General features: G+C 38.0%; 2 protein-coding genes across 4 annotated transcripts in view; one reads left to right on the top strand and one right to left on the bottom strand.

Annotated features, from left to right (window-relative positions):
• Positions 1 to 1,274, bottom strand: part of MRPL13 (mitochondrial ribosomal protein L13) — a 40,792-nt gene extending 39,518 nt beyond the window's left edge. For all 3 annotated transcript variants that reach the window (XM_066379420.1, XM_066379418.1, XM_066379417.1), the window contains exon 1: positions 962 to 1,274. In XM_066379420.1, the coding sequence (XP_066235517.1) occupies positions 962 to 988 (27 nt within the window). In that variant the 5' untranslated portion in view covers positions 989 to 1,274. The remainder of the gene's footprint in view (positions 1 to 961) is intronic.
• Positions 1,275 to 1,324: 50 nt separating this feature from the next.
• Positions 1,325 to 13,532, top strand: part of MTBP (MDM2 binding protein) — a 71,065-nt gene continuing 58,857 nt past the window's right edge. The window contains exons 1-6 of the mRNA XM_066379421.1: positions 1,325 to 1,476; positions 2,740 to 2,820; positions 5,681 to 5,754; positions 5,845 to 5,996; positions 7,832 to 7,890; positions 12,592 to 12,736. Coding sequence (XP_066235518.1) covers positions 1,359 to 1,476; positions 2,740 to 2,820; positions 5,681 to 5,754; positions 5,845 to 5,996; positions 7,832 to 7,890; positions 12,592 to 12,736 — 629 coding nt within the window. The 5' untranslated portion in view covers positions 1,325 to 1,358. The remainder of the gene's footprint in view (positions 1,477 to 2,739; positions 2,821 to 5,680; positions 5,755 to 5,844; positions 5,997 to 7,831; positions 7,891 to 12,591; positions 12,737 to 13,532) is intronic.

The following is a 13,532-nucleotide window of genomic DNA, read 5'->3' on the forward strand; positions in this document are numbered from 1 at the left end:
AATTGCCCTATTAACATCTGTATTTCAGTGCTTCTTAAACCATATGTAGCAAAAGAATAGTTAATTCCCTAATCCATGGTATGGCAATACTTTAAAGGAAAAAAAAAAAGCCTCGATAAAATTAGAATGCTGCCACAATGCTACACTATTTACACAAGTATTAAAATGTTTAATTCCTGTATTTACCTAACTAGGGGCAGGTAATAAACAGTTACCTATCCCAGGAAGGAATCACACTTGGAACCGGGCTAGGCTAAGAGGCATCGTAAACCGAAATACAAAACTGAACTGTTCTTCCAACTGAATCTTTCTCAGTTGATGGCACACCCTTCTGGTTGTTGAAACAAAAACCCTAGAGTAATATCCTTGTTTCTTCTTTTGCTATCCTCCCACATGCAATGCTTCAGGAAATCCCACTGGCTCCACCTTCAAATAAACCCTGACCCTTTTTCAACACTACACTGTCACTACCCTGGTTTGTGCCACCGTCGTAGCAAGCCTGGATTATTTGCAATAACCTCCAAAGGGATTCTTTGCTTCTATCCTCCACCAATCCCCATCTTTATTTTAAACTCAGCAGCCAGAGCGCTCCCAACACCTGAGATGTTACTCCTTGGCTCAAAAACCTCCACTAGGTCCTCATTTTACTAAGCAAAAATCAAATTCTTGCAATGATCTACAATGCCCTATGTGATCCATCTTATTAGCTTTCTGACCTTCTCTCCTAAATCTCTTGCTGGGAACAAAAGACATGAAAAGGGATGACTGAAAAGGAGAGAGCTCGAGTACAAAGAGAACAGGAGCCAGTGGTAGCCAGGATCATGACTCTCCTGTGTGCTTCCCCGAGGTACCAGCAGGCCCAAGGACTCGGCTTGCCTGCCCACTTAGCTTCATTAAGCCTGCTGGAGCCACTGACTTCCTCCTGCCAGTGTAATGCATCCCATTCAGCAAGAGAGCTCACCTGGGGCGCCTTAGAGAAACTCGACATATTTCCACACTAGCAGCACTGCCGTCCTTCCTCCAGAGGCCAAGGCCGGTCCGCAGCATCACTGGTCCGGCGGGAAACGCGCACACTCAGACGTGAAAGTTCCTAGGCCAGCCAGCGCTTGTCTGCTTCTCCGCTCTTCCTGGGTCCCCTCCAATCCTCCCACGGCCGCTCTTTCGTCATGAAGGAGGAAATAATAATATTGTTGCGAGAATAACTGCAGAAATTGACCCTTTGCTACAAAAGCTGCGAATACCGACCGAGAGCTCACAATTTCCAGCCGGCCTAAGCAAAGGGAACCGGAAGTGCGTCACAGCGCGCGGCTGTTTTGATGTGGAATCCCAGCCCTGGACTTGGGGCTCAGCTCGGAGAGATGGATCGGTACCTGCTCCTTGTGATCTGGGGGGAAGGAAAGGTCCCAGCGGCGGCGGGCGGGGAGGCGCAGCAGCGGCCAGGGTCGCCATCCGCTCAGGGTGCCGGGAAGCAGCCAGGTAGGTGCTGGGCTGAGAAAGAGCGGGAACGGCTGGCGGGCAGGAGAAGGCATTTGAATTTGTGATCTATACTTGTCACAAAAGTTAAGGGATATTTTATCATTTCAAATTCATTTTGAAATATCCCCTAATTTTTGTGAGCAGTATCCTTCTGCTGCGGAGGTAACTGTATGGAGTTGTCTCTGGAAGCTGTGACTCCGTCTGGGATCGAACTAATAAGGGCTGACATGTTTCATTATCTTCGTGGGAAAACAAGGACAAATTGGTGGATGGAAGATTTCAGCGCCGGGAAGGTCTTGGCAACAGTAGAAATGTAATTGAATAAATTTCCTGTGCCTTAGTAATGCAATTTCTGTTTTTTGGAAATATGTACATTCCATAGGTATTTCTGCCCACTGTGTTGCAAATGCAGGTGATAGAGAAAGGAACAAAATGGAAAAGGGTCATACTTTTCTAGAGTTTACATCCTAATGGGAGGAGACACTACATACATAAGTTTAAAAAATGATCATTTAAAACATTTTTTTTTTTTTGTATTTTTCTGAAGTTGGAAACCGGGAGGCAGTCAGACAGACTCCCGCATGCGCCCGACTGGGATCCACCCGGCACGCCCACCAGGGGGCGATGCTCTGCCCATCTGGGGCATGGCTCTGCTGCAATCAGAGCCATTCTAGCGCCTGAGGCAGAGGCCACAGAGCCATCCTCAGCGCCCGCCCGGGCAAACTCTGCTCCAGTGGAGCCTTGGCTGCGGGAGGGGAAGAAAGAGACAGAGAGGAAGGAGAGGGGGAAGGGTGGAGAAGCAGATGGGTGCTTCTCCTGTGTGCCCTGGCCGGGAATTGAACCCGGGACTCCTGCACACCAGGCCGATGCTCTACCACTGAGCCAACCGGCCAGGGCCTAACATTTCTAACCATTTGAGAGGACACTGCTTTTTGCTGTTACAGTCTAGACTCTATTGCATTTTTTTGTTTATTTAGATAGAGTAGGCATTTTGAAGAGGAAGTTATGAGGTTGTATACAGGGTTCCCTTTTCGGCATAATTATTCTTTGGGGGGAGTTTTGGTATGTGTTGCCTGGCTAGCGTGTACAGACCCGAAGCATTTTCTATTGTCTCTGCTTTAGATGTATTATAACAAAACTTGAACAAAGCCTAGTTCTTTTATGTTTGACATATTGTTCTTGGGTGTCTCTGATGGTGAAATTAGAATAAATAGGTCTAGATTGTGTAACTCTTGAGTCCATTGTCTGTCGTTTCTTTTTTAGACTTAACAGCAGCAAATGTTTATCATCTTCTGAAAAGAAACATTAGTGCTTCAATTAATCCAGAAGATAGTACTTTCCCTGGTAAGTACAGCATAAGTCTCTCTTTTCTGTGGCATAACAATTTTGTACCAGAAATAATTAATTTGCTCACTGAAGTGTACAACACATACTTGTTGACTGTGTAGAAGTCACTGAGATTGGAAGGTAACTAAGAAAATACAAAACCGAAAAAGATATCCCCCTCTTCCTGATGCTTGAATGTCATAAAATTGTTATGCAATTTTTTTAGGTTCTGAAGTTGAGCTTCGTTCCCTTTATGAGATTTTCTTGCCCATCTGTAGCTCCATATAAAAATAGGGTAGTGTGTCATTATAAGGAGGATTATTATTTTGTCTTGAGTACAAATACATTATTAATTTTCTTTCAACCATTGCCTTACCTGAGTTCCTTTAATACAGTTTTTGCCAGTGTCATTTTCTCTGTGACATCTTATGCATTTTGTCACAATGTTCTTTCTTTTCTTTTTTAAATCACAGCAGCTATTTTTGGACTGCATTTCTGTTAGATTTGAATATTACTTTCAGCATTATTACTTTTTGGTTTTTTGCTGTGCTTTTGACTTTTTTTTCCTTTGCCAATTCCCTCTATCCGTATTTGTAAGATATCACATGGATTTATCACAGGAAGACAGGAGGCAACACAATTACATTTATTGCCATTTATGTGCAAACTGAATAATGTACAGTGACCAACTGACAACAAACTTTGAAATTAGTCACTGATCACGATACACATCTTTTATTTATGCAGTGATTTGTAATAGGAGAAGCTAACAATGAAGTGTTACTTTATGCAATTACACTTAATTCATAAACCATGATAACTAGAATTTGAACCCTGTGTTGAGGGAATTGGAGTTATTTTAACCATGGTAACGGAAATATGTACATATCAGAACCCTGCAAATAGAGAATTGCCTGCATTGAATTTCCTATCACACTGGGATATTGCTTTCGGTAAAATGGTAAGTCTGAGGACCTGCAAGTGCAAACATCATTATAATTGAGATAAGGCTGGAGAGATAGCTGTAGCTATTTAGAGGACTTTGTAAATCATGTGAGGGTGTCTGGACATTTTGCTAGTGATAATCAGTAGCCATTAAGGGTTTAATGAAGAGACATGACCAAATCTGTGCTGTAGATGTATTCTGACTACAGTATAGTAGACAGATTAGAGGAAAGTATAATATGAGGGAATTGCTAATTAACAAGGGGGGCAGCCAGGGTGCAGGAACATGGATAGATCTGAAGACAATTATGGAGGTAGAATTCACCTGACTTAGTACTGGATTGGTATGATTTAGGAGAAGAGAAGAATGAGAAAGTAATCAAGAATGATGTTAGATTTCTGGCTTGGTTAATAATAGTGTGATGATGTCAGTGAGATAAGAGAATTAGATTACATGTTCAATTTAGAACATCTGACCAGTTGACATCTTAGAGATATCAAAGTGAAAATAGTTTGTAAAAGTTGGTTATGTGTATCTGGAAGTGGAAAGGCAGAGTAAGGCTTGTAGAATCATCAACATGTAAATGTCAGTTCAAGCCATGAGGAAGGATAGGATTGCTTATGGGTAGTGAGAAAAGCAGAAACTCTCAAAGTGAATGCCAATGTTTAAAGGAACTGAACATCCGTTTTCAAAGGCATGAAAAGGAGCAGGTGGAAGATAGTTCCATAGAAGCCGAAGGAGACAGTAGTCAAACGTGTTATCATTGGTTCCTTTCTTCCTCTTATGTTGACAGGTCAGGTAGCAGAATGACAAAGTGTCTGCTAGATTTAGTCACATGTTAGTTATCGGTGACTTTGATGAGTATAATTTCAGTGGCATGTTGGAAACCAAAAGGCAGATTGAGATGGATTTGGAGGGGAGTAGGAAAGTTGATGTGTAAATTGAGACAGTTAAGATAGTGCTTTCACAAAGTTTACACTTGAAGAAGAGTAAAGAAAGAGATACGGTAGTAACTGGGAAGAGGAGGTAATTTGAAGGAGATCCTTTAAAAAGCAATTTGAGGAACACTTATGCAAACTTAAATGCTAACAGAAAGGAGCTGACAGAGGGGGAGAGATTGAAGATGCAAGAAATATAGACAGTGGCCTGGGCTTCAAGCCTAAGTTTGAAGGATAACCTTGGATTCAAAGGGCAGTGCCTCTTAGGAATGTTAACAGAACAGAAGAGGCAAGGCTTAATGGGAATGCAAGTAAGGTCGTATGTTTGTTGACAGGATTTATGGGAGTTATTATCTAATGGTTTCTGTTTTTCTAAGGAAGCACTAGGTAAAAGACTTCTGCTGAGGTTGTTGGCATGAAGCGGTAATAGACACTTAGTGTCTTTCCTAGCAGAGCTCTAGATTCATGATTTTCTGCCACGGACCCTCGGGGGACCCTTCATGTCATAGCCTCATGTAATTGTCCAGGCTCCGAGAGAAGTCTTTTCCTTGTCTTAGGTTCCAGTTCCTCCTTAGCGCCTCCTTTTCCTAGCCACACCCTCATGGGCTTTGAAGAGAGAATTGTTTTCACTAGAATGACTTGCATGGTTTTGTGTCAATCTATACGAATACAGTGGGTTTTTTCCAAACTCTTTATGGTAGATTTTAATGTTTGGAATGATGATTAAAATAATAACATGGATTTTGAACTGTGATGAACTAGATCAAAGTATCCATGGCGAGTGAATAATTTTGCTCTTTAGGGAGATTGCTCTGTTTGGAATTTTAGTAGGGATTCTAAAAAGATCGTGTGTGTGTGTGTGTGTGTGTTAGTTACCCACATTATATATATATAAAACTTAGAGAACTATATAATATATCAAAATTAATAATTCCCTAAGTATATGTGCTCTAACGTCTGTGCCTTTATTCTAATAAGTGTAATTTTTTTCAAGCCTGTTCGGTGGGCGGTCTACCTGGTTCCAAAAAGTGGTTCTTTGCAGTGCAGGCCATATGTGGATTTTATCAGGTAATATAAATTTTAAAAAATATTCATTAGTGAATGTCTTTATAAATAATTTCTTGAACCCATCGTTCATGCCATCTTTTGCTATATTAGTTTTGTAGTTCTGACTGGGAAGAGATACATTTTGGTGTGGAAAAAGATGAAATTGAAGATGTTCTTCAAACAAATATTGAAGAATGTTTGAGCGCTGTTGAGTGTTATGAGGAAGAAGATAGTGACAGCAAAGAGTCATTATCGCTGGCTGAGTATGCTTCTATGCTTTTTATGATGTCTTTAAAATATGTAACATTAGATACTATTTTAGCTATAGAATGAAAAGTAGATATCTTAGCAGCTATAGTAGGGGGTTTTAGTTAACTTGAAACTTTCAACGTTTCATTTTGGAAGACAGTCAATTTGGGCCTTTTATTTGAATAAGATTCTTTAAAATGCAAAAATTAGAATCAGATAATATTTAGCTTTAGCTTAAATAATATCAGGAATCATAAAAAGTGATATTTTGTTTAATATGTCACTTTCTTGAAAATAGATTCTGCCAGATATTGTATTTTATAATGAATAGAAACTTTAATAACTGACATTCAAACCAAACTATCATTTTTATTTTGTTATCTGAGGCTGAAAGAGTATTTATTCAGTTCATGTGTATCTTCAGTACCTCAAGTACCTTTAAAAATTCATAAAGAGTTTTTTAGGATTAAATAAATAACAGTTCATTTTAGGCATTTTGAATTGTTGGTACAATATGTAAGTTGATTCAAATGGTGATAATTTTTTTTTCATGAAATATTCCTTCAGACTCATAGTGAATGCCTTTCATTTTAATCTTCTGTATTGCATTACCAAAAAGACACTTTTATTTGTTTTAGTATTTGCATATTATAATATTTCTATAAATTGTTATAGGTGTTTAAAAATATTACTTTCTGCCTGACCAGGCGGTGGTGCAGTGGATAGAGCATCGGACTGGGATGCAGAGGATCTAGGTTCAAGACCCCGAGGTCACCAGCTTGAGCGCGGGCTCATCTGGTTTGAGCAAAGCTCACCAGCTTAGACCCAAGGTCACTGGCTTGAGCAAGGGGTTACTCGGTCTGCTGAAGGCCCGTAGTCAAGGCACATATGAGAAAGCAATCAATGAATAACTAAAGCGCCACAACAAAAAATTAATGATTGATGCTTCTCATCTCTCTTCGTTCCTATCTTTCTGTCCCTATCTATCCCTCTCTCTGACTCTCTCTCTATCTGTGTAAAAAAAAAAAATTACTTTTCTGCTATCAATCATATTTGCATGATTAACAAAGGGAGACGTTGTAGAACCATGGACAGAGCGTGTCTTGCCAGTCACTTAACTTCTGTAGTCTGCCGCTTTCTTATTTGTAAAGTGTTGAGATCCTTTCAGAGGTTATATGGTAGGTACCTCCGGCCTTGGAGCACTTGTTATTCCTTAGGTCTCCACGGCAACTACAACATGGCAAGTCTTAATATTTCTAGTAAGTGACTTAATCATTATTTCCACAAGAGGGAGCTTGAAAACTATACTTTATCATAAGGTAAGTGTTTCAGACAGTGGTGGCATTTAAGTACGTTTATGCTTTGTTATAAACTATTTTGTGGGGGAAAATATTATATGGATAAAACGAATAGATTTTGAGAGCGTTATATTTCCCAGTCAGGGCTGTTATATGCCGCTCAGAGAAAAGCAGTATCTTCAAGTAAACACTTAGTAATGCCTCACTTTTGAGATTCAGAAAAATACCTGATCTATTAGTTATGATTTATATTTAATATACAAGTATAATTTAGGGAGCTTTTGTCTGTTGTTACTGTTTGTTTTGGGGTATAGCTGAGAAATTGAACTCAGGGATTTCATCTTGGCTTCCACACCTACTAATTATGTAACTTTAGGAAAATTATTTAAATTGAGGACTGTAATAGTCATGGTATTGTCCTGAGGATCAAATGAGGTGGTGCATCTAACATACTTAACAGTGTCTGGTACATAGATCTATTAATATTACCTTCACAATGAGATGTAATGTGTATGCGGTTTTGTTTTTTCTAACTTACCCTTTAATTTTAGTCTCTATGAAGAATCTGCAGAAAATTTGCATCAGTTGTCAGATAGACTTCCTGCTCCTGGTAATATTTTATGACTACTTTCAATAATTTGTATCTTATCTTACACTTTCTATGAGTGAGTGATCAATTCAGTCTTTATCCTTGGTTGCTTTTAACTTTGAAATTCAAAATGAAAAATAAATTCTTAGTAAAATTGATTGCTTTCAATAATTTCTATCTTATCTTACACTTTCTGTGAGTGAGTGATCAATTCAGTCTTTATCCTTGGTTGCTTTTAACTTTGAAATTCAAAATGAAAAATAAGTTCTTAGTGACATTGATAGAAAATATAGGTCAATACTTTAAAATATGTTATGGAGACATTATAATTCTCTTTAATTGTTTTTATTTAGTGAGGCAGTAGAAAATGAAGTACCCAATCTTTTTCTTATTTAGTTATTACTGAAGAAGAATCTTTGCATCATATGCCAGTGTTTTACAGAGTATGTTTTGTAGAACACTAGTCTCATGAACAATTCTTGGGAAAAGTTCTTTCTCCTAGATAATATGGATATCATGTTTTAATGCTGTGAAGTTACTATACACATTATCAAATATAAAGTTATGCAGTAAAAGAAGCCCCTTTCTCAACATTTTTACAGATCTTATAATGCAAAGCATATTTTATGAGTACTGCATTATACTAGTCTTATACTGTTTTATTTTTTATCTGAAATTCATTTTTTTTTAGTTAATCAAGTAGCTGGCATCTAAAATTTGGTATAATTTGCATCCACAAATACTTTCAAGTAGGTTTCTTTGAATGTTTTCATTACTGATGATCATTTTTTAAACATACTTGTTGTGTCTTTGGTTTTTTTGTTTGTTGTTTTTTTGTGGTTTTTTTTTGTATTTTTCTGAAGCTGGAAATGGGGAGGCAGTCAGACAGACTCCCACATGCGCCTGACCGGGATCCACCTGGCACGCCCACCAGGGGGCGACGCTCTGCCCATCTGGGGCGTCGCTCTGTCACGACCAGAGCCACTCTAGCGCCTGGGGCAGAGGCCAAGGAGCCATCCCTAGCGCCCGGGCCATCCTTTGCTCCATTGGAGCCTCAGCTGCGGGAAAGGAAGAGAGAGACAGAGAGGAAGGAGAGGGGGAGGGGTGAAGCAGATGGGCGCCTCTCCTGTGTGCCCTGGCCAGGAATCGAACCTGGGACTTCCGCACGCCAGGCCGACGTTCTACCACTGAGCCAACTGGCCAGGGCCTGTTGTGTCTTTTGTATGTAAGGCACTATACTAGGAACTGAGTATTCAGTGATGAGTAAAGCCTATGTGATTACCACGGATTTTATAGCTCACAGTCCAATCATTATATTCAAGATTATATTTTAGGCCCTGGCTGATTTGCTCAGTGGATAGAGCATTGGCCTGGCATATGAACATCTCATGTTTGATCCTTGGTCAGGGCACACATGAGAAGCAACCATCTGTTTCTCTCCCCCTTCCACTCCCACTTTTTTCCCTCTTTCCCTCCCGCAGCCAGTGGCTTGATTGGTTTAAGCGTGCCCCAGGCACTGAGGATAGCTCAGTTGGTCCAAGCATCAGCCTTAGGCACTGAGGATAGCTCAGTTAATTGGAGCATTGGCCCCAGATGGGGGTTTCCAGGTGGATTCTGGTCAGGGCGCTTGTGGAAGTCAGTCTCTCTATCTCCCCTCTTCTCTCCTAAAAAAAAACAAAACAAAAAAAAAACAACAACAACATATTTTAGTATAAAAGATCCTACATATAAATAACTGAATATATAGATTAAAATATATGTCAGTTTTTAAAATGAAGTTCAAAATATGTACTGAAATACACAGTTGCTGTTCTGGCAAATTATAATACTTTCATTACACTGGGGAACAAAATTTTTGTTGCATCCACAAAAACGCTTATTCTTACCTAATTCCAGTGTGCTGATCTCAAATCTGACATTAGTTTTTCTGTGTAAGCTACAGTTTTTTGCAATTCAAGATTTTAGGTTTTCATCTTATTGTAAAATTTTTAACATTTAGTTTAACGTAATGAAGTAGAATGTCTTCTTGGGCATCATCTTTGTGAAAATATAATAATTTATATAATGCAGTAAATACACTAATACACTAAAAGATATGATTGCATCAGAATTTGTCTACAATTTTGAAATAGAACATATTAAAACACTTATTTTAATCATAAAATTTGTGCAAAACTTATTTAAATTCAATTCAGGCCAAAATTTGTGTTTGTAGCTCTTGCATTTGTGTATTTGTTGAGGACAATCTCGTTTGATGCTCCAGCAGTAGTCTGCTCATCACTAACAGCTCCAATTTTTGGGAAACTTATCAAGGTGACTGTTCAGGAAGTGAATTTTAATGCTCATGTTACATCCAATGTCGTGGAAAGCCAACAGCATCCTTTGAACCAGAAGTTCATAGTTTTCTGCTTTTTTGTTGCCAAGGAAGTTCTTTATAACTGCCACTAAAGACTGCCAAGCTGCTTTCTCCTCTTTATTCATCTTCCTGGAAAATTCTTTGTCACGATGAGGGTTCGAATTTGAGGTCCATTGAATACACCTGCTTTTATCTTCTCGAAAGACAAGGCAGGAAAAGCAGAAATAATATGTTGAAAGCATTCACTTTCTCTATTCAAAGCCTGAACAAACTGCTTAAAGAAGCCAAGTTTGATGTGAAGTAGAGGAAAAATGATCCTGTCTCGATTAACTACAGGTTCATTCACAATATTCTGCATCCCTACTTCCAGAGCTTCACGATTCAGCCGCTCCTTCTGTGTCCAGTGTTTCTCCCGAGCTCGGCTGTCCCACAAACACAGAGAGCAAGAATACTTCATAAAACCTCTGTTGTCCTAGCAGGAAATTTACCATTTTAAGATCCACACAAATGATCGTTATGCTCCTCATACTTCAGAAAGTCAAGGACAATTTTCATGTCATTATAATCTTCTCATAGATGAGTTGAATAACCAATTGGAACCGCTGCATAAACATTACCGTTGTGTAGGAGAACACATTTCAGACTCCGTTTAAAACTGTCAAAAAATAGCCGCCATTCTGTTGGACTGTAAGTGGTAACACCTAGCTGGCTGAGAAGACTACTGATATCATGACAGTAAACAAAGTGTTTGTCTTTGGAAAAAAAGTCCACAAAACTTTGTTTACGCTTCCTGAAATGGGATACTTTAGCTGATCGGTGAAGTACATTCTTTTCTTGAAGCCTGGAGGCTAATAACTCACTGCTTTCTTATATAGGCCCAAATCTCTTACTAAGTCATTCAATTTGGGTTGGCTAAACTGCTGAGGGGTTAATGACTGCTCGGCATCAGAAGAAGACCCTCCAGATTCTACAACCATTTCCTCATGGATCTTATCAAAATACACTTGATCACCATGTTCACTTTCTTTGTCCTTAGAAGAAATAAAACCATTGAAAACTGGAACCGGGAGTGTCTCAGAGTGTGGGATAGGTCGTATTGCTGAAGGAATATTAGGATATGCGATCATATGCCATTTTTTCTTGCTGATGCCCTTTGTATGGATCAGAAACAAATAACAGTCACTGTTGTGGTCATTAGGTTTACGCCAAACCATGGGGATACCAAAAGGCATTCCTTTGCGTTTTCCTTTTGTCCAGTCACGAAGCATTTCCTCAGAGTTATGACATACAATATGAGGAGCCCAATTCTTGTTGATCACCAAGGGGAACTTAAAAATAGACAATATATGCACGTGTCACAAATGATGAAATATTGCGCCTTTGACGTTGAAGTCTGTAACAGCCACATGTGTAACAGAAGGCGTCAGGACTATTCTTACATTTACGCCTACTCGAAGAAGCCATGAGTCAATCTTAAAATAAGAGGGTGTTTTTATCAGATAATAATTTTTTACATTTAAAAACAACTACAATTATGTAAAAGTGATGTTTGTAAAACATTAATTGCCTTGTGGTTATGTTCAATCCAAGAGTTGTTGCCCTTTAACTCCAATTTAAAAACCAATGCATGCCATTAACTGTAACAAAAAGAAAATTGCATAAAAACTAGAGCATGCACCAAAAAATGAATTTCAGATTTGGAATCAGTGATGCAGAAATATATAGAAACCGTTCTAAAACCTCATGCAACAGAAAATGAAAAAAATTGTTCCCCAGTGAATCAAATTTTTATTTGACTTCTGTTTCATTTTGATTATTCTAGATCTTCAGTAAGTTCATAATTTTATAAAACTTAAAGTTTCATGAAATTATCCTCAGTAACCAATGACGCCCATATAATTGAGTTTCTGAATGCTTTTGCTTTTTTAAAGAAAATTTATTTGAACATTATACTCTTATACTAATTAATTCTCTTGTATAACAAAGTATAGAAAAGTATAATGACATTGCTCAGGTTTTTTTTCCTCTGTTCAGTACAACAATAGTATTGATAATCTCAAGAGCGATATGTATAATTAACCCCTGGTGCATAATTAACAAGTAATTGTGATGTAGTTGTAGTTCATTGTTTTCTAGCATATGGTTGCTATTTCAAGATAACATGGGTTTAAATCAAATGATTGTACAATTAAAATTTTTGAGCTCCTAAAGATGTGTATTGTTTTTAAGAATTTCAAAAATTAAAGTTAAAATTATCCTTCATCTTTGAGGGGAACATAAAATTCCAATTGTTCAGAGTACTATTTTGAGATATTTCAGATCTAGTAATTTCATGAAATGACTCAAATGCCATTTTCTCTTTCTAGGGAGAGCTATGGTAGATATAATACTGCTGCCCTCTGACAAAGATCCTCCTAGATTAAAAGACTGTTTGCCTACTGTAGGAGCATTAAAACATTTAAAGGAATGGTATTCAGCAAAAGTTGTTATAGCAGGAAATCATTGTGAAATGTAAGTGTCTTTGTTCATTCGATTAGTATCTTTGTTGTCTTTACAGTTAATATGCTGTTCTTTTTAACAGACTCAGCGTTTGAGGAAATTTTCATGCGACAGGGTTTTATATCATACTGTGATTGAAGATTATTGATAAGAATCTAGACTTTTCTTACTTTATACATTGTATTTCTGAGATGTTTAAGTTCTCAGTAAACATGATCGATGCATATCTTTGTATACACATGTATATAAAACCATCACTGAGTGGTAATTCTCCAAATACAATACCTGTGCTGGTAAGTAGGCTTGTATTGTCCCGTGAGCACGATGCTGGATGCCATGGGTACACAGGATTTACAACGTCTACTTGTTTTTTGTTTCATGTGCCAATATAGAAAAAGCATATATACTGTTGTGAAATTTATGAAATTTTAGTGATCAATTTCTGTTACAGCTTGATCCTGAAATAAGGATTCAAACTGGATTTATTAACGTAATGATTTTTTTTCACTCAACAAGTGTTTAGTGAGCACTTACTTTATGCCAACCACAGCAAGAAATGCTGGTGAGTTTAGAAAGTGATATTTGCTCTTTCTCATTAAAGTGAGGGAGAAACAGGTGTGGTAACAGTCATGCTAGTCTGTGATAAGTGCATCTGGGAATAATTTAGGAGACCAGTTCTCTTTTTTAAGAGAAGGAATCTGCGTCAAGTCTGTGCACAGTGTGTGTACATCAGATACATTTAAACTAATACATATTAAGAGTAAAGTCTACTTTTTTCATCTGTAGTATTAAAGGTAGTAATTCAAAT

The sequence above is a fragment of the Saccopteryx leptura genome, chromosome 3 (genome assembly GCF_036850995.1).
Source record: "Saccopteryx leptura isolate mSacLep1 chromosome 3, mSacLep1_pri_phased_curated, whole genome shotgun sequence".
In the NCBI taxonomy this organism is placed as follows: Eukaryota; Metazoa; Chordata; class Mammalia; order Chiroptera; family Emballonuridae; genus Saccopteryx; species Saccopteryx leptura.